This window comes from Hylobates moloch, unplaced genomic scaffold, assembly GCF_009828535.3.
Source record: "Hylobates moloch isolate HMO894 unplaced genomic scaffold, HMol_V3 SCAFFOLD_2, whole genome shotgun sequence".
In the NCBI taxonomy this organism is placed as follows: domain Eukaryota; kingdom Metazoa; phylum Chordata; class Mammalia; order Primates; family Hylobatidae; genus Hylobates; species Hylobates moloch.
Window position 1 is genome coordinate 63,428,209 of NW_026652277.1, and position 21,059 is coordinate 63,449,267.

The 21,059-nt window shown below is 39.6% G+C and overlaps 1 protein-coding gene across 9 annotated transcripts in view; it reads left to right on the forward strand.

The window, feature by feature from the left end:
• SPATA18 (spermatogenesis associated 18) overlaps positions 1 to 20,272 on the forward strand; it is a 43,380-nt gene extending 23,108 nt beyond the window's left edge. For 7 of the 9 annotated variants that reach the window (XM_032150932.2, XM_032150940.2, XM_058434109.1 and 4 more), the window contains 7 exons: positions 2,000 to 2,261; positions 4,032 to 4,190; positions 5,031 to 5,206; positions 7,666 to 7,789; positions 10,193 to 10,276; positions 19,742 to 19,787; positions 20,091 to 20,272. In XM_032150932.2, the coding sequence (XP_032006823.1) occupies positions 2,000 to 2,261; positions 4,032 to 4,190; positions 5,031 to 5,206; positions 7,666 to 7,789; positions 10,193 to 10,276; positions 19,742 to 19,787; positions 20,091 to 20,098 (859 nt within the window). In that variant the 3' untranslated portion in view covers positions 20,099 to 20,272. Of the gene's footprint in view, positions 1 to 1,999; positions 2,262 to 4,031; positions 4,191 to 5,030; positions 5,207 to 7,665; positions 7,840 to 10,192; positions 10,277 to 19,741; positions 19,788 to 20,090 lie in introns of all 9 variants that reach the window. The other 2 variants (XR_009211821.1, XM_058434100.1) reach the window with 2 other exon arrangements.
• The last annotated feature ends 787 nt before the right edge of the window (positions 20,273 to 21,059 follow it).

Genomic DNA, 21,059 nt, shown 5'->3' on the forward strand with positions numbered 1-21,059 from the left:
AGTATGGATGGTGGGAGGAGTACTAAGATTACACAAAGGTGGAGATATTTCCCATTTTACCAGCATGGAGAGAAATGGTTGGGGTAGGAAAGTGTGATAAGAAGACTTGCTCAGCCGCAATTAGATTTACCCAAGGCTCATCCATAGAAAAGGAAAAGACAGGGGCCTGGAAGGACTCAAGGCCCCACCAGTCATCTAGAGGATGACTTTCAGAGGCTTGGTTATAATCCAGGAACAGAGTTAGAGGTGCATGTCCTTCCCCTTGTCCTTGTTCTGCAGAAGCCCCTCATCAGGTATGTTGGTGAGGTTGTGGCTGTGATGGCTTAGGAGAAAGAATTGCCCCTCTGTCACAAGGGAGGGAGGGGCACTCATTTTTCTAATGATGCTCTTGTTTGCAATGAGAACAGGGTCCTGGGGGTGGCTTGTAACCTGGAGGTTTTGGACATTTTCTACTCTAGTGTCTTGGATTTCTGCAGCCATGATAGGCCCCTGTTCTGTTAGTGTTATGGGGATGAGCCTTGGGGTTATTGGCTAATGAAAAAGAATGTGCCAATGCTGTCACCATGCAATTAGTGTGGTGCTGACATTTTTCCTCCTCCAATGGAACTGTTTTTATTTTGGATATTTCCTCCTGATTATTGAAAATCTTAAAGCCTACATTTAATAAAGTAAGAAAGGGAGTTTGTGGGCCTTGCTCTAATTTTTGGAGTTTTTGTCTGATGTCCGGGGAAGTCTGACTTATAAAATGTATGGCCAGAATGGATAGGTTCTTAGGGATTTAGGGGTCAAAACTTGTGCACATCCTCTACCAGTGTAGCATAGAAAAGGATGGGGCTCTCAGATGGCTCCTGAGTGATTTCTTGTAATTTAGAAAAATTAACAGGTTTTATTACTGCCTTTTTCATTTCTTCCAACAAACAAGAGATCATATCATCTCATCTGCCCCTGCCTCTCTTTGGGCCGGCATCAGTGGCCTGGTATTGCCAATTGGGTTCTGTGTCAGGGACAGCTTCTGCCCTGGCTTTATCATTGTTAGGATTATGAACATGAGCTTCATCTGCCCAAGCTTGACCATATGCGTAACCTTTCTTCATGGGAACAGCAAGTAGTTAATACCACAAATATGTCTTGCTAGGTTCAATCAAAGGCAATAGTTAAAGCCCAAAATTCTTGAATGAACTTAGAGGGATCCTGGCTAAATGAACCCAGACTTGGATTAAATTTGTGAAAAATCAGACACTGGAAAAGGGACATGAACTTGGATTGCTCCTAAATCTCCATTAGCTACCTCACAGAGAGGCAAAACATTTGGGGATTTTCCGAGGACTCTGTACTAGTGGCATATGTAACTCCTGTGAAAGTATCTGAGAGGGATAAAGTATCTGGATATGGGGGTGGTTGATTAGGGGATGGAGCAGATGGGGAGAGTGTAGGTGAAGCAGGAGCAGGCTGAGGACAGTGTGATAGGCAAAAGGGTCATCTAAGACACCAGAATCGAGGAGGGAGGAAGTTTCTTGGAAGGATACATGAAAATTTTTATGTTATTTTGAATTTTGGGATAAAGCCAAAAAGACCTGAACATATGGGATAAAGACAAAAAGACCAGAACATACCCTTTTTGAGGGTCTGGTAAAATGCGTCTACTTGTAAAATAATATTGTGATGCGAAGTTCCATTAATAGGCCAATTTGATGTATTAGGGATTACAAAAGAAAATTATATGCTTCTTTTTTAGCATTTATGGGTCAAAATGGAACCGATTTTTAAGAACGCATGCATTCTGGAGATGTATAGAGATTCTAGTTGCTTATAAATTTTTGGGAAAGAAGTCTGGTACCAGATGCTGGAGTCAGATAATAGGGAAGTCTAATTACTTCTGAATTCCTCAGATAAGGAGTTTTGCATCCGGATGGTCGGATTCATTGGCCACCAGGTGATCTTTGCTTTACTCAAGAAGCAAATCAAAGGATTTCCCTGACTGATTCTCTCTCACCAACAGGTCCTCCAGGAGCCGGTCTCCCAGCCCTGCCCCTCGCAGCCGTAGCTGCAGCCGCAGCAGATCTGCCAGCCCCTCCACCGCTGTCAAGGTCAGGAGCCCGTCCCCAAACCGCTCCAAGCTGTCCAATGTGGCGCGCAAGGCTGCCCTCTTGTCCCGGTTCAGCGATTCCTATTCCCAGGCCCGCCTGGACGCGCAGTGCCTGCTGCGGCGCTGCATCGAAAAGGCTGAGACCGTTCAGCGAATCATCTACATCGCCACAGTGGTATGTGACGCCTGCGGGACTCCCGGCTCCTTAGGGCAGCTGGGAGACAAGTTTGGTAACGTGAATGGAACAACTTACAAAGACTGGTGGATCCTGAGGTCACTGAAGTGGGGGAGATTCCAGTCTCCCCATCTGTCTCCTTCCTTCTCTTTCTTCCTCCTTCCCTTTCTTCCTCCTTTCCTATTTCCTTCCTTCCTTCCTTCCTTCTTCTTTTTTTTCTTCCTCATCCCTCCCTCCTCCCTCTTTCTTTCTGCGGTCTTGTGTTTTCCAGGTGAGTGCAGTGGGCAATTCAGTTTTAATCCGCCTCTTGGTCTCCTTCCTTCCCTCCCTCCCTCCCTTCCTTTCTCTTTCCCTCCCTCTCTCCATCTCTTCCTCCTTCTTTCCTTCCTTTCTCCCTTCTTCCACCATTTTTTCCTTCCTCTCTCTCTCTCCTTCCTTCCTTCCCTTTCATTACAAATATTTGGGGGATGAATCATTTTCACAATCGATAACTATTCATCTATATAGTTGAATAGTTATATATATATATCTATATAGATGAATAGTTATATAATATTATTTATTTAGTTAGTTATATTGACCAGGCATTTGTTTAAGAAGTATCCATAAACGCAGGACTGTCTCAAATGGGTTTATACAAAGTAGATTTGCACTGTACCTTTTGTCTAATATGGGCATATGCACACACAGTGGATATATTATTGCTAATGGCTGTCATTTGGTTTACTTTAGCTCTTAAAAAAATGAGAAGGTTGTGATTGTGTTAATGCTTCTGTTTATTTAATTAAGAGTAGTTATTAAAACTGCTTACATATCAGCTATTTGAGTACGGCAAATTTTAAAAGTGCACATATGTATCCTTAATTTCCAAAACAAATATGTTTGTTCTATGGGTTAGTGCCATACTAAGATACTGAGAGTTCATGAAGAGAATTGTCAAATATTTAGAAACAAAACAAAACATTGGTATGAGAGCAGAATTATCAGAAATACTGAACTTTATCCTGTATTTATTCATTTAAATCAGGGTTAGCAAACCATGATCTATGGACCATATCTGGACCTGGCTCATATTTCTAAGAGAAATACTACTGTCTGAAAGCTAAGAATGTAAGAATGTTTTTAGATTTTTAAAGGGTTGTAAAAAAAAAAAAAAAGGCGGAAACTGTATGTAGCTCAACATGCATACAATATTTGCTATGTGACTCCTGATTGAAAAACGTTTGCCATCCCCTGGTTTATATAATTAAGAACCACTTACTGAGTTAGTTAAAGCTCTGTCAATGTACAGGCCACATCTTCCTTGCATAACTGAGTTTTCCCAATGCTTACCACACCATAAGCATTTAATAAATATTTGTTGAATTAACATATGCCAGGACACATGTCTGAGTCTGGATATGTCTTTATAACATAAACACTAGACTGATAATTTTCTCTTATTTCTTGACCAGTAATGTGATATTGCTATGGGCTCATAGCAGGGGATTTATTTCCTTCAATTTCTGCACTGTTCTGCTTCCTGCACTCAGAATTTCTAGAACAATAGTCAACTGTCTTGATGTTAGTGAGCATGGATTATTATATGTTTATGTATTTTTCAAAATTAGAGATGTATTTTCTTCCAGATTAAAAATGTTTTTGATCAACTGTATTTAGTTATCAGAAGACCAATATGATGTTGAAGCTCGGATTCTTTCTAATTCCTTGTTTTGGATCTCTTCACCCACCTCTTTTCACCAAATAAATTTGCTGCATTTTTATGTGCAGGAGGCATTCCATGTAGCAAAAATGGCATTCAGACACTTCAAGATCCGTGTGAGAAAATCATTGACACCATCTTACGTGGGGTCGAATGACTTTGAGAATGCTGTCTCGGATTATGTCATTTGTCATCTTGATCTATATGATTCTCAAAGCAGTGTCAATGTAAGTGTTGAGTCTCTTATTAGGACTGGTTTGCTGCTGCTGCTGCTGTTTATATTGAGTACTAATAACTCAGAAATCCATCCAGTATTTAGTATTAATTCTATGTAATGAAAAAGAAGAAAGGAACAGCATTCAATTTACTTGGTAGCACCTGCCATTATTGACTGTTTCTTCCTTTAACATATTATGGGGAAAAATTGTCTGAGTTTCTTTAGATAGGCTGTTATGATCAGGAGATGGAATATCATAGTTCTTAAGAGCAAGGATTTTGGGAAAAGTAAGTATGGGTTTGCTTCCTGACTCTGACACTTACTAGCTGTGTGATCTTACACATTTACTTAATCTCTGTATGCTTTAGTTTTCTAATCCTTAAGTGGGAGTAACAATGTTCATTACTCCATAGAGTCATTGAGATCATTAAATGAAAGAAAGTAGGCAATTTGCTTAGCACAAGACATGGCACATAGTTAACAATCAATAAAAGCAAACTATTGTAATGACTGTTATGGATTATGAACCATTCAGAGTTCTGTGTTGGCACATCATACCCTTGCCCAGAATAGAAAAATAAGGAAATGATAAATAAAAGCCACAGAAGGTTTTTTTCCTTGCTTTTTTAGGACTCTCTTGGCTTTTGCTGTGTCATTTCTACTTTTTCCTTCTTCCCTGTGAATGCGTGGCGACATCTTTCTCCTTTTAACACATGCACTGTTTTTCTGCTTTAACTTGTTTTGGCTCACATTCTCTTTTCCCACCTCCCATGAGTCCTAATATTCTTAGGATGTCAGAGTGTTTTTGTCACAGGCTGGTAACAAAGTGATGCCATCTTTTGTTTTTCAGGATGTGATCCGAGCCATGAATGTCAATCCCAAGATTTCATTCCCTCCTGTCGTTGACTTTTGCCTTCTCAGTGACTTCATCCAGGAGATATGTTGCATTGCCTTTGCAATGCAGGCCTTAGAACCACCCCTAGATATTGCATATGGGGCAGATGGAGAAGTTTTTAATGATTGCAAGTAAGAGACACAGGAGCAGAAGCTAAGGGATTCATCATGAATACATTGTCTTGTCTGTTTCCTGAAAACAATTTAAGGAAAAGAACTCTGGGTGGGGAAATTAACAGACACTACCTGATTTTCAGGCCCTACCATATACTTCTCAGTACTCCAGGGCAGGACCCACTCCTAGAGTTATTTTCCATTGAACATATTGGTCTTTGGGAGAGAACTAATGAGGACTTGGAGCCCTCTAGAATACTTTTTTAAAGATGCTCTATAAATACAAATGTGCATTACTTTCTATTGGTTTTTATTGCATTACTCAGGTCAGGCTTCTCAAAGTATGATGTGTGGATCACCTGCATCAGAATTACTCAAGGTACTTGTTAAAAGTACACATTCCTGGATTACATTTCCTGACATTTTATGCAGTAGGTCTAAGACAGGGCTCAGGAATCTGCAATTTAACAAGCACCCAGGTGTTCCTTATGCACACTAATGTTTGAAAATTAGTGCTCTTGACTCTTTTGTCTAGGACCAATAGATTGCTACCAACTTTTACAGGATAAATATTCCCCTTATAAATTAAAATACATTAAACTAATTTAAAACATTGTATTGTGATTTCTTGAGATCACAGGATATAGCTGGAGATTATCTGGGAAGAAATCAAGCTACTGGTTAAGAACACAGGCTCTGGCTTCAAGCTGCTCAGGTTCAAATTTCAGCTCCAACACCTATTAGCTTATAATGTTAGGCATGCCACTTAATTTTTCTATTTCTTAGTTTCTTCTCTATCCAATGGGGGAAATAATAATGCCTACTTCCTAGGGTCATAGAAGGTTAGTTGAGATAATTCAGACAAAGCACTTAGGATGCTGCCCAGCATGAAGTGGGTGCCCAGGAAATATTCACTCTGGGTTTTTGTTCAAGTTGTAAAGTTATGCCCAGCATTCCTGAAAGCTTGTTGATGAGGGAGGACGGATAGTACCACTCAGAATCATTCACTTTCTTTCACTTACGCAAATCACAACAATAATGAACTTTCCAATTGCCTTATAGCATGTCATATTTTCTTGCCATTGTCCTGCTTCTAGTTTCTCCAACATGGATCAATTCATGGAACAGCTGATACTAGGACATTACAATGCAGTTGCGTCTTTTTGGTTCCCTTACAGAGCACATTATCTTCATTTGTCTCCCTTTATTCCTTTCTCCTTTAGAGGATGGAGAGTACCACTCAGAACCATTCACCGTTTTAGTTTATGGAATCTGCACATGTCAAAGACTTCTGTAGGGCCTCTTGCTGACATGCCTTTAACCAGAGGGAATGTGCAGCTTCTAGGGCATTCTCTGGCCTGTGTGCCTGGACATCTGTGCAGCTGGAATTGGATTTTCTAACCGTGATTGGATTTAGTTCTACTTCTAGAACTTCACAGAACAAGGCTAACCCTTTTTCACCCTGGCAGCCTTTTGTACATTTGAAAGCAATTACTCAAATCCTCCTCCTTCTGGCCTCAGGGCTTCAGAATTTCTTCATATGAAGTAGATTTGGGACTTCCTGACAAATAGATTCATTGTCTGGGTCTTGATCTGTGCACCTTTTAAAGAAAGTGAACTGACCAGCCTAGAGGGACTAACAACCTTTTTATTCTTATTCTCCATTAATTCAGCTAACTTACAGTTTTTCTTTCTTTTTTAGCCTTCTAACAGTGTTTATTCAGTTTGAGTACAACTGAAACCTGCTGTATTTTTACTTGTACTGTGACTAAACCATATATCTCCTCTATTTGTGCAAATGCTTTTTAGACTCAATTATAGGACCTCATATGTATTCACATTTTATTTTATCTTATTAAATTCAGCTTATTGTTCCAGCCTGTTGAGCTGTTTTTAATTAATGTCATCTTTTTTTTTTTTTTTTTTTGCTAACCACCTGCATCTTTGAGCATGTTTTCTATATTTCATACAACTCATTCATAAACATGATAACTTACCACGGGATTAAGAGAGAGCCCTCAGCATCTTCCTTCAGGTTTCTGTTGATCCATTAATTATCCCTTTTTGGATATGATCATTTAATTAGTTTCCAATCCACCTACTTAAGTTAATCATCCTCCTATATTTCTTTTATTTTGTCCACAAAGACAGCATGAAAAATTCTATGGGAAGCCTGATGGGACTTCAGATAGCTAGTCTATGTCTTTAGAATTCCCCTGAATTGCAACTCTTGTAATCCTGAGAAGAGAAGGAATATAATTAGTTTGACATGATTTGGTCTCAGCACATCCATGCTGGGTCCCAGTTGTCATTAGTTCCTATTCTAAGAGGCCACAAACATTCTTTAATAACAGAATTTGATCTATATTTACTCAGATCTGAGCATAATACAAAAAGAAAATTCACACTGATGTTTTCCCCTAGATATGCTCCATAATTGCTTAACTTCTCTTTCTTGTTTTGTATATTGAAAACAGATACCGCCGCAGCTACGACTCGGATTTCACTGCTCCCTTAGTCCTCTATCACGTGTGGCCTGCTCTCATGGAGAATGACTGTGTCATTATGAAGGGAGAAGCTGTCACCAGGAGAGGGGCTTTTGTACGGTGGCCTTGCATAGTGACAATTCATCCCAAGTGTTTGATTCACAAGTTCGAGAACATTTATAAACCCAGAGATTCTATAAAAGAAGTTTATAAAGAGTTGATAAGATTTCATACAAAGGAGAGATCGGATATGATCTTGAAAAGAACTGATTCTTTTCTTTGATTCTTCCATAATTCTGCATAATTTCCTGGCAATAATTTCTTTACATCTTGCTTTATTTAGAAGATGGAATCAGTCATATTTACCTCCTCCATCTTAGAATTATTATGATATTTTAAAAACAAAGCCCTTTGAAGTTATCTTGTAGGAGGATTTCCGTAATCCTAAGCACTTAAAATCAATTAACTTTCAGGAAACGATTTGCCAAATTTTTACTGACAATTCTCTATTTTGGGAAACTGTGAATGTGCCCTGTTTTTCTCTCCTTGGTATGATGTGTATGGAGGGGAGGGATGGAGACAAAGAGGGCAGAGGAGGTGGGAGAGAGGAACCAATCAGTTTGGGAAGGTTGCTTCCTATATCCATTGGTTATAGAATGTTTTGAACCTACAGAATGTTAAATACTTGAACAGCCTTTAAAATGGAGTCTTAGGTACTGTATGTGAGCATGTGGGTGTGTACGTGTTTGTGGTGGGGATTGGGTGATGGAACTGGTAGTGCTTGGATATTCTGCATAGTTTATGTTATGTAGTTTTTACCCCTGCCTTTCCTAGAAAGAGTTAAGTGAAGCCCCTTAGTCCAGGATGATGCCCACAGCTGGCTGATCTCTGTTCCTGTTCTCCTTGAACTGAAGAATAGGGGAAGTGCTTTATGGCAGCTTTCATACATACAGTGGAGAAGGGGAATATTTTATTTTAAAAGAACTTAAGAAAAGGGTTTTTGTAGCTTAAAAATCCCATTACAGTGAATACTATCTTAAAATATTTTGTTCCATAAATGTTGAGCCCTTAGCTGGGCATGGTGGCCCACACCTGTAATCCTAGCACTTTGGGAAGCCAAGACAGGAGGATTGTTTGAGGAGTTTGAGATGAGCCTGGGCAACACAGCGAGACCTCATCTCTACAAAAAATAAACAAATTAGCTGGGCATCGTGGTGCATACCTGTAGTACCAGCTACTTGGGAGGCTGAGGAGGGAGGATTGCTTGAGCTGGAGAGGTTGAGGCTGTGTGAGCCATGATTGTGCCACTGCACTCCAGCCTGGGTGACAGAGTGAGATCCTGTCTTTTTTTTTTTTTTTTTTTTTTTGAGATGGAGTCTCGTTCTGTCGCCCAGGCTGGAGTGCAGTGGCACAATCTTGGCTCACTGCAACCTCTGCCTCCCGGGTTCAAGCGATTCTCCTGCCTCAGCCTCCTAAGTAGCTGGGATTACAGGTGCATGCCATCACGCCCAGCTAATTTTCATATTTTTAGTAGAGATGAGGTTTCACCATGTTGGTCAGGCTGGTCTCAAACTCCTTACCTCATGATCCACCCACCTCAGCCTCCCGAAGTGCTGTGATTACAGGCGTGAGCCACCATACCCAGCCTGAGATCCTGTCAAAAAAAAAAAAATGTTGAGTCCATAGAAATAGAAATTGGGTTTTATTGATCCAACAGCTACACATGTTCTACAATAAAACATACTTCTTGCTCCTACAGCAGTCACACTCTGTTAAGAAGATCTTATCTGCTGTGCAGTTTGGGAAGGAGGGAGAAGAAATACCCATTATTCTTACGTTTTACATCAAATAGCAACTGCCTTTTAACTTCCTTCTTCTCTCCCATCAAGCATATCACGAACATTTGTCCAAGCTTAAATCCTAAAACAAAATAATAGGAAGTTCTTCCTAAAAGAAAGAACTTGGAAAAGAAAGGAGTTGAATTGGGAAATTTCAAGGATTTTACCAGTAAAATCTCACTTTAGTGAATATAGCTTTCTTCTTATTCATTTAGTTACAAAACAGATAGGCAGTAGTGGTGTTCCATTCATTCATCCAATGATATTTATTTATTCAATAGTTATTTATGACCCAAACACTGTATTTATGTGCTAGAGATTTAGCAATAAATAAAACAGATACAAATCTCTACCCACATGGAGCTTACATTCTCCAGCACTAACAAACTCCTATGTAATTTCCAATAGCTTACTCATAAAAACATTCTACTGGCATCAAACACCAGAATATTCCAAGGTTCATTGTAATGGGATTCTATTTAAAAAGTACCTGAAGTTATTGCCAAATATTGGGCAGCTATAGGAGGTGAAAGGAGTGTAGCTTGTGCAGATGATCAGTAATGGGCAAGTGTAATCGTATAAGTAAAATTCTTATTTTGTGAGATATGCATGTTGTTTTGAGCCATGACAGTTTTAACAAACTCCTGACTATGTCTCTCTCCTTCTCTCTCTTTTTTAAGTGGAATTCCGTGCGATCTCTAAGTCGATGTCGAAGCAGGAGTTTAAGTCCCATTTGCCCCCGTAGCCAAATTGGTTTAAACATGGTACATATCTATCTAATCATTTTTACACAAAATTCATCTATGGTTGGCATTTTTTTTTTTTGCTTCAGCAGTACAGAAGACGTGATTATAAGTCTACAGGTGGAAAGAGAACCTGTTGCAATAATGCTAGCTCCAAATTGATTTTTATACTACTGTGGGCTAAATATTTTATTATTCTAGAAAGGGGTAGAGGTAGTTTTATCTTTCTTTCTTAGTTCAAAGAATAGTAGATTTTATGTATTTCATAGTTTTATTTTTATCTTTGGATGAAATGGGCTATTAGAGATCAGATAGTGGACTGAAGAGTGAATGGGATACCATAGTCAACTGATCTTGGCACAAGTCCCTGGTTCCTCTAGAAATCTGTGTGTGAGTTTAGAGAAATTGCTCAAATGGTCTGGATTTCAATACCTTATAAAGGACATTGCAGGTATTAATGTGTCCTCAACTTCAAATTAGAAAAAATAAGGTTTTTTTGTGTGTATTAGTTTTTGGAAAAATTGCTAATACTTCTGTTAAAGAAAAAAATAGCAGCAAAAACATCATGAAAGCTATGAAGATAACATCCCTAAAAACATTATTATGGGCTGGGTAGGGTGGCTCACACCTGTAACTCTAGCACTTTCAGAGGCTGAGGTGGGAGGATTTCTTGAGCCCAGGAGTTTGAGACCAGCTATGGCAACATGGGGAAACATTGTCCCTACAAAACAAAACAAAAATCCTCCCCAAAATTAGCTGGGCATAACAAAGAATTCCCCCCCAAATTAGCCAGGCATGGTGGCATGTGCCTGTAGTCCCAGCTACTTAGGAGGCTGAGCTGGGAGGATCACCTGAGCCCAGGGAGGTCGAGGCTGCAGTTAGCCGTGATTGTACCACACTGCACTCTAGCCTGGGTGAGAGAGTGAGACCCTGTCTTGAACAAAACAAAACTCCCTAAAACAGTCAAAAAATTATGATTCACCACTATACATTTATTCAACACATATTTAGTCAGTGCCTTTTGAATACAGGGCTAGACCAACACATGTGGACACCAAATAGGCTAACAATGTGCTGTTCCTCCAAATAATAATTAAATATTTGTTCAACCTTGTTTAGAGAGAGTGGTAGAGAAGGAGAATCACATCCGGCAACCCTACACGCTTTTCTGAAATTGCCTCTAGCATGCAGCTGTAGCCCCAAAGTTGCAAAACTTCCTCAGCAAAACAAAAACAAAACCAAAAACTCCGGCGGTTGATGAGACCCAGCTTCCTTACTGACTTTTTTCTTTTTTTATATATACTTTAAGTTCTGGGTTACATGTGTAGAACACGCACTTTTGTTACATAGGTATACACGTGCCCTGGTGGTTTGATGCACCCATCAACCCATTGCCTACATTAGGTATTTCTCCTAATGTTATCCTTCGCCTAGACCCTCACCCCCCGACAGGCCCCAGTGTGTGATGTTCCCCTCCCTGTATCCATGTGTTCTCATTGGTCAACTCCCACTTATGACTTTCTGATCTTGTGATAGTTTGCTGAGAATGATGGTTTCCAGCTTCATCAATGTCCCTGCAAAGGACATAAACTCATCCTTTTTTATGGCTGCATAGTATTCCATGGTGTATATGTGCCACATTTTCTTAATCCATTCTATCATTGATGGGCATTTGGCTTGGTTTCAAGTCTTTGCTTTTGTGAGTAGTGCCGCAATAAGCATATGTCTGCATGTGTCTTTATCATAGAATGATTTATAATCATTTGGGTATATGCCCAGTAATGGCATTGCTGGGTCAAATGGTATTTCCAGTTCTAGATCCTTGAGGAATCGCCACACTCTCTTCCACAATGGTTGAACTAATTTACACTCCCACCAACAGTGTAAAAGCATTCCTATTTTTCCACAACCTCTCCAGGATGTGTTGTTTCCTGACTTTTTAATGATTACCATTCTAACTGGTGTGAGATGGTATCTCATTGTGGTTTTGATGTGCATTTCTCTAATTACCAGTGATGATGAGCATTTTTTTATGTGTTTTTTGGCTGCATAAATGTCTTCTTTGGAGAAGCATCTGTTCATATCCTTTGTCCACTTTTTGATGGGGTTGTTGTTTTTTTCTTGTAAATTTGTTTAAGTTCTTTGTAGATTCTGGATATTAGCCCTTTGTCAGATGGAGAGACTGCAAACATTTTCTCCCATTCTGTAGGTTGCCTGTTCACTCTAATGATAGTTTCTTTTGCTGTGCAAAAGCTCTTTAGTTTATTAGATCCCATTTGTCAATTTTGGCTTTTGTTGCCATTGCTTTTGGTGTTTTAGACATGAAGCCTTTGCCCATGCCTATGTCCTGAATGGTATTGTCCAGGTTTTCTTCTAGGATTTTTATGGTCCTAGGTCTTACACTTAAGTCTTTGGTCCATCTTGAGTTGATTTTTGTAAAAGGTGTAAGGAAGGGGTCCAGTTTCAGTTTTCTGCATATGGCTAGCCAGTTTTCACAACACCATTTATTAAATAGGGAATCTTTTCCTCATTGCTTGTTTTTGTCAAGTTTGTCAAAGATCAGATGGTTTGTAGCTGTGTGGTTTTATTTCTGAGGCCTCCGTTCTGTTCCATTGATCTATATATCTGTTTTTGTACAAGTACCATGCTGTTTTGGTTACTCTAGCCTTGTAGTATAGTTTGAAGTCAGGTAGCATGATGCCTCTAGCTTTGTTCTTGCCCAGGGTTGTCTTGGCTAGGAGGGCTCTTTTTTGGTTCCATATGAATTTTAAAGTGGTTTTTTCCAATTCTGTGAAGAAAGTCAGTGGTAGCTTGATGGGGATAGCATTGAATCTATAAATTACTTTGGACAGTATGGCCATTTTCACAATATTAACTCTTCCTGTCTATGAGCATGGAATGTATTTCCATTTGTTTGTGTCTTCTCTGATTTCCTTGAGCAGTGGTTTGGAGTTCTCCTTGAAGAGGTCCTTCACATCCCTTGTAAGTTGTATTCCTCGGTATTTTATTCTCTTAGTGGCAATTGTGAATGTGAGTTCACTCATGACTTGGCTCTCTGTTTGTCTGTTATTGGTGTATAGGAGTGCTTGTGATTTTTGCACGTTGATTTTGTATCCTGAGACTTTGCTAAAGTTGCTTATCAGCTTAAGGAGGTTTTGGGCTGAGACGACGGGGTTTTCTAAATATACAATCATGTCATCTGCAAACATAGACAATTTGACTTCCTCTCTTCCTATTTGAATTCCCTTTATTTTTTTCTCTTGCCTGATTGCCCTGGCCAGAACTTCCAATACTATGTTGAATAGGAGTAGTGAGAGAGGGCATCCTTGTCTTGTACTGGTTTTCAAAGGGAATGCTTCCAGTTTTTATCATTCAGCAAGTATGATACTGGCTGTGGGTTTGTCATAAATAGCTCTTATTATTTTGAGATACGTTCCATTGATACCTAGCTTATTGAGAGTTTTTATAATGAAGGGGTGTTGAATTTTGTTGAATTTGTTGAGTTTTTCTGCATCTATTGAGATAATCATGTGGTTTTTGTCATTGGTTCTGTTTATGTGATGGATTACGTTTATTGATTTGCATATGTTGAACCAGCCTTGCATCCCAGGAATGAAGCCAACTTGTTCATGGTGGATAAGCTTTTTGATGTGCTGCTGGATTCAGTTTGCCAGTATTTTATTGAGGATTTTTGCACCGATGTTCATCAGGGATATTGGCCTGAAATTTTCTTTTTTTGTTGTGTCTCTGCCAGGTTTTGGTATCAGGATGATGCTGGCCTCTTAAAATGAGTTAGGGAGGATTCCCTCTTTTTCTATTGTTTGGAATAGTTTCAGAACGAATGGTACCAGCAACTCTTTGTACCTCTGGTAGAATTCGGCTGTGAATCCGACTGGTCCTGGACTTTTTTTGGTTGGTAGGCTATTAATTACTGCCTCAATTTCAGAACTTGTTATTATTCTATTCAGGGATTTGACTTCTTTCTGGCTTAGACTTGGGAGGATGTATGTGTCCTGTAATTTATGTATTTCTTCTAGATTTTCTAGTTTATTTGTGAAGAGGTGTTTATAGTATTCTCTGATGGTAGTTTGTATTTCTGTGGGATCAGTGATGATACCCCTCTTATTATTTTTTATTGTGTCTATTTGATTCTTCTGTCTTTTATTCCTTATTAGTCTGGCTAGCAGTATGTCTATTTTGTTGATCTTTTTTAAAACACCAGCTCCGGGATTCATTGATTTTTTGAAGGGTTTTTCATGTCTCTATCTCCTTCAGTTCTACTCTGATCTCAGTTATTTCATGTCTTCTGCTAGCTTTTGAATTTGTTTGCTGTTGCTTCTCTAGTTCTTTTAATTTTGATGTTAGGGTGTCAATTTTAGATCTTTCCTGCTTTGTCTTGTGGGCATTTAATGCTATAAATTTCTCTCTAAACACTGCTTTAAATGTGTCCCACAGATTCTGGTACGTTGTCTTCGTTCTCATTGGTTTCAAAGAGCATCTTTATTTCTGCCTTCATTTCGTTATTTACCCAGTAGTCATTCAGGAGCAGGTTGTTCAGTTTCTGTGTATTTGTGTGCTTTTGAGTGAGTTTCTTAGACCTGAGTTCTAATTTGATTGCTCTGTGATCTGAGAGACTGTTTGTTATGATTTCCATACTTTTGCATTTGCTGAAGAGTGTTTTATTTCCAATTATGTGGTCAATTTTAGAATAAGTGCTATCTGGTGCTGAGAAGAATGTATATTCTGTTGATTTGGGGTGGAGAGTTTTGTCGAGGTCTATTAGGTCCACTTGGTCTAGAGCTGAGTTCAAGTCCTGAATATCCTTGTTAATTTTCTGTCTCATTGATCTGTCTAATATTGACAGTGGAGTGTTAAAGTCTCTCACTATTATTGTGTGGGAGTATAAGTCTCTTCGTAGGTCTCTAAGAATTTGCTTTATGAATCTTTATGTATTGGGTGCATATATATTTAGGATGGTTAGTTCTTGCTGCATTGTTCCCTTTACCATTATGTAATGCCCTTCTTTGCCTCTTTTGATCTTTGTTGGTTTAAAGTCTGTTTTATCAAAGATTAGGATTGCAACTCCTGCTTTTTTTTGCTTTCCATTTGCTTGGTAAATATTCCTCCATCCCTTTATTTTGAGCCTATGTGTGTCTTTGCAAGTGAGATGGGTCTCCTGAATACAGCACACTGATGTGTCTTGACTCTTTATCCAATTTGCCAGTCTGTGTCTTTTAAATGGGGCATTTAGTCCGTTTACATTTAAGGTTAATATTGTTATGTGTGAATTTGATCCTGTCATTATGATGCTAGCTGGTTGTTATGCCCATTAGTTAATGCAGTTCCTACATAGTGTCGGTGGTCTTTACATTTTGGTTTGTTTTTGCAGTGGCTGGTACCGGTTTTTCCTTTTCATGTTTAGTGCTTCTTTCAGGAGCTCTTGTAAGGCAGGTCTGGTTGGTGGCAAAATCCCTCAGCATTTGCTTGTCTGTAAAGAATTTTATTTCTCCTTTGCCGATGAAGCTTAGTTTGGCTGGATATGAAATTCTGTGTTAAAAATTCTTTTCTTTAATGAACGTTGAATATTGGCCCTCACTCTCTTCTGGCTTGTAGGTTTTCTGCAGAGAGATTCACTGTTAGTATGATAGGCTTCCCTTTGTGGTTAACCCAACCTTTCTCTTCGGCTGCCCTTAGCATTTTTTCCTTCATTTCAACCTTAGTGAATCTGATGATTATGTGTCTTGGGATTGCTCTTCTTGAGGAGCATCTTTGTGGAGTTCTCTGTATTTCCTGAATTTGGATGTTGGCCTGTCTTGCTAGGTTGGGGAATATCTCCTGGATAATATCCTGAAGAGTGTTTTCCAACTTGGTTCCATTCTCCCCATCACTTTCAAGTACATTTTCAGTCAAATGTAGATTTGGTCTTTTAACATAATCCCATATTTCTTGGAGGCTTTGTTTGTTCCTTTTTATTCTTTTTTTCTCTAATCTTGTCTTCTCTCTTGATTTCATTAAGTTAATCTTCAATCACTGATATCCTTTCTTCTGCCTGATCGATTCGGCTATTGATACTTGTGTATTCTTCATGAAGTTCTTGTGCTGTGTTCAGCCCCATCAGGTCATTTATGTTCTTCTCTACATTGGTTATTCTAGTTAGCAATTCAACTAACCTTTTTTCAAGGTTCTTAGCTTCCTTGCATTGGGTTAGAACATGCTCCTTTACTTGGAGTTGTTATTACCCACGTTCTGAAGCCTACTTCTGTGAGCTCATCAAACTTATTCTCCATCCAGTTTTGTTCCCTTGCTGGCTATGAGTTGTGATCCTTTGGAGGTGGAAAGGTGTTCTGGTTTTTGGAATTTTCAGCGTTTTTGTGCTGGTTTTTCCCCATCTTTGTGGAATTATCTATCTTTGGTCTTTGATGTTGGTGACCTTTGGATGGGGTCTTTGAGTGGACATGCTAATCCTTTCTGTTTGTTTCTTTTCCTTTTAGCAGTCAGGCCCCTCTGCTGTCAGCCTGCTGGAGTTTGCTGGAAGTCCACTCCCAACTCTGTTTGCCTGGGTATCACCAGCGGAGGCTGCAGAGCAGCAAAGATTGCTGCCTGTTCTTTCCTCTGGAAGCTTTGACCCAGAGGGGCACCTGCCAGATGCCAGCCAGAGCTCTCCTGTATGAGGTGTCTGTTGGCCCCAGTTGGGAGGTGTCTCCCAGTCAGTATACACAGGAGTCAGGGATCCACTTGAGAAGGCAGACTGACCCTTAGCAGAGCTCAAATGCTGTGCTGGGAGGTTTGCTGCTCTCTTCAGAGCCATCAGGCTGGGACGTTTAAGTCTGCTATAAGCCCCTGACTGGGGCTGCTGCCTTTTTTACAGAGATGCGCTGTCCAAAGAGGAGCAATCTGCCAGTCTGGCCACAGCAGCCTTGCTGAGCTGCAGTGTGCTCCACCCAGTTTGAACTTCTTAGCAGCTTTGTTTACACTGTGGCCCTAAAACCACCTACTCAAGCCTCAGCAATGGCAGACACCCCTCCCCCACCAAGCTTGACCATCCCAGGTAGATCTCAGATTGCTGCTGTGCTGGCAGTGAGAATTTCAAGCCAGTGGATCTTAGTTTCCTGGGCTCTGTGGGGGTGGGACCCACTGAGCCAGAACTCTTGGCTCCCTGGCTTCATCGCCCCCTTTCCAGGGGAGTGAACAGTTCTGTTTTGCTGGTGTTCCAGGCGCCACTGGGATATGGAAAAAAAAAAAAAGCCCCTGCTGCTAGTTTGGTGTCTGCCCAATTGGCTGCCCAGTTTTGTGCTTGAAACCCAGGGCCCTGGTGAGGTAGTCACTGGAGGGCATCTCCTGGTTTGCAGGTTGCAAAGACCATGGGACAAGCGCAATATCTGTGCCAGAGTTCCTCAGGCTCAGACCCTCACGGCTTCCCTTGGGTAGGGGGGAAAATTCTCTGGCCTTTTGCACTTCCCAGGTGAGGTGATGCCCCACCATACTTCAGCTCGCCCTCCATGGGCTACACCTTCTGTCCAACCAGTCCCAATGAGATGAACTGGGTTCCTCAGTTGGAAATGGAGAAATCACTTGCCTTCTGCGTTGATCTCGCTGGGGGCTGCAGACCAGTGCTGTTCCTATTCGGCCATCTTGAATCTCCTCCCCCTTACTGACTTTAATGAGCATCTATTGTGACTCCTGCATGCTCCTTATCGTACATTCTTTCTGGATCTGATGGATGCTAGATTTGGGAGGGACACAAAAATGACAAAAACAAGTTATCTTCTCGGAATAGATCTTAATATAGGAAGATCACGAGATCATGTCCTTTGCAGGAACATGGATGGAGCTGAAGGTCATTATCTTTAGCAAACTAACACAGGAACAGAAAACCAAATACCTTTCTCACTTATAAGTTGGAACTAAATGATGAGAACACATGGACACAAAGAGGGAACAGCAGACACTGGGGCCCACCAGAGAGTGGATGGTGGGAGGAGGGAGAGGATTGGGAAAAATAACTAATCGGTACTAGGCTTAATACCTGGGTGATGAAAATCTGTCCAGAAATCCCCCATGACAAGATTTTACCAATATAACAAACCTGCAGATGTACTCCTAAACTTAAAAAGAAAAATAAAATATAGGAAAGAGAAAGATTATTATGATTTAAACAGATTAGCTGAATGTGATATAGTCAACAAACCAATACATCCATAATATGATACAATAAAAGAAGCAGAAAGGGCTAGAGTCATCAGGTGAGATAGAGATTCCTCCCAGATTTGGTCATGAGGAAGGCATTCATCTGGGAGGTAGTATTTAATATGATGTTTTAGAATGGGTGGAATTTCAATGGGCTAGGAAATTGGGAAGGAATATTCAGGTGAAGAAAATGACCTAAAAAATGATAGGGAAATGGAAAAGTCATGCATCTGACACAATCCTTTTGCTCTTAGAGATTTTCATATAGCTTCATTATCTTTTTTCATGAATAAGTATTTATGGTAAGTAAAAGCAAAACAATAGTGCACTTAGTGGACTGGTAAATAAAAAGGAAACATTGGGAGCATGATACTGAGAGAACCACAATTCCTCATTCTAAAAGGAAATGGCATATCAGAAGAAAATACTATTAGACACTTACTGTGCAACAGCCATGGCAAATTGTAACTCCGGACTCCCATTGAAAGGCTTATTCATGGGCAATGTCCTCTGTGAGAATCCCCTATACCTTCTCTTTCTTTCTCATGTTGTGCTCAGAAAGAACACATTAATTTAAACTTTAGATGAGAATAAAATCTAATCTCAAAGGTACGACTGCAGCCAACTTTCTGTCTGTTTCCATCATCCTCTTGCCACAATAAAACTGGGTATACCTGCAAAATAAAATACAAATATTTTTGGTTAGTCGGGTTTATTTTTGTTTATGTGGGGTCTTGATTCATCCAGAATGGATTCTGTCTTTATCAGCAACTACTTATCTAGAGTGTTTGAAAGCTCAGAGCAAGGATGATGCTTGTAGCCAGTTACACCTGACCAGCTATGTCACAGACTTGTGGTTCTAATGCAGTACCTTCTACTTAGTGAAAGTAAAGGTGAGATTTGAAAGATGAAGATTTTCTGGTTGCCTGGTGACCCTTCTTAATAGAGCAGAGTTTATGACTTATAATTTTTATAAAGGATCTTCCAGAGATTATTTCATCATTTTAGCTTTAATTTGTGAGTTTTAATAAATATTTTTATTTTCTGGAAAGCACTGAATTCAGTATGGCTGCTCTTAGGCCACTGAACCCAGCTTTTAACTAATAATATAATTTAAACCAATACTTCAGAAGTCTAAAAAGAATCACAATAGTCAACCTTAGGGCGAAAAATCATAGTGCTAAAGTGCCTCAGAGCAAGCTATTTGGTTGGTTTTAGGGAAAAAAAAATATGTCAAAAGAATTCATCCTTTGAGTTCCATCTACTGTGTAATTCACATTATTCCTTTATATTTTCCAGATGTCTCGAAGTCGGAGTCCTTCTCCAATAAGATGTGGATTGCCAAGTAAGTGGGATTAGTTCAGATGGATCAAATTTTCTGCTTTTTAATACTCCTTCTAGTACCTTGCATTTTGCAGCAAAATAAATGCTTTGCTTCCTAGAGAGCATCTTTTTCTTACTCCTCACACCATTCATGTCTGGGCCTCCGGCTGATGGTACCCTGGCAGGTCCCATGGGTCATGTAGAAGGAGCTTCCAACCAAGAGGCTTCATTGCCATAAACCTAGATTAACCGCCTCTTTCATTTAGGTGCTTCCAAAAGGAAATCGAAGAAAGTGACTATAATAATGAACTATTTTTCTCCCTAGGATTTTAAAACCACCAGACCTGCTCCTTTGCCCCAGTGCGTGGAAACAGCTGCCTTCTCCAGTGCCTCCATCTGCCTTCTGTGTCTGCCTCAGACCTCACTTAAGATAATGTCAAAAGGCAATTCTGTGTATCACCCCACACAGAGAGTTAAATGTTTTGGCTTGGCGCATTTGTAACTTTAGATATATTGCATTCTATTTTATTTTATAGATACTAATTCCATTAATTTCATAAAAATGATTGTATAGGCATTTAGGATCATATTCATTCGAAGTAAAGTCCGTTACAAAGGTTCAGTATTTCCATCTCAAAACACTAGGCTCTTTTATGGGAACTATGTGAACTGAAGTGGAAGGCATTTACCATGCTGAGGCTAAAAGAAAAGATGAATCATTTTAGTTTGCAGATGGATCGTAAATATAATTGTTGGTATCAGCTTTAGCTCAAAACCAATATTAGGTGTTTTAATTTCCTTTTAAGGTTTGGAAGACAGCCCTCATCTCAGGTTGGGGAGCTCATGTTAGTAGCAGTGACTTAAGGCTAAGTGTAGAAGATAATTTAAGATATATTTTCTTTATATATTAGCCAACAAATCATATTTATTGGTTGGCTTGCTTTTCTGTTCTGATTTTGAGAGTGCCCAGTTTGGTTTAGTTGAGTGATGAATGTCAAAGCTACTTAGTTTAGAGAATTTCCTTGTTCCATAAATGTAGAGCAGTGATTTGATTAGAAGCCAGCTTTGAGATAAATGTTAATTACCTCATGCATATCTCCTGGGAATATTTCAAACTGTTTTAATGCATGTTTTATATATAAAAGTTTCTTGGGACATGCTCTTCACCTGTTCTACCTAGTTATTTGCAAATTCAGACCTTCTATTGAACTCTGTCTGACCAAAACTCCTTAAACTCAAGGCCCAAAAGTAGGGGCACCATTTACTGATTTTAAATTGAGTATATATCCCTTGA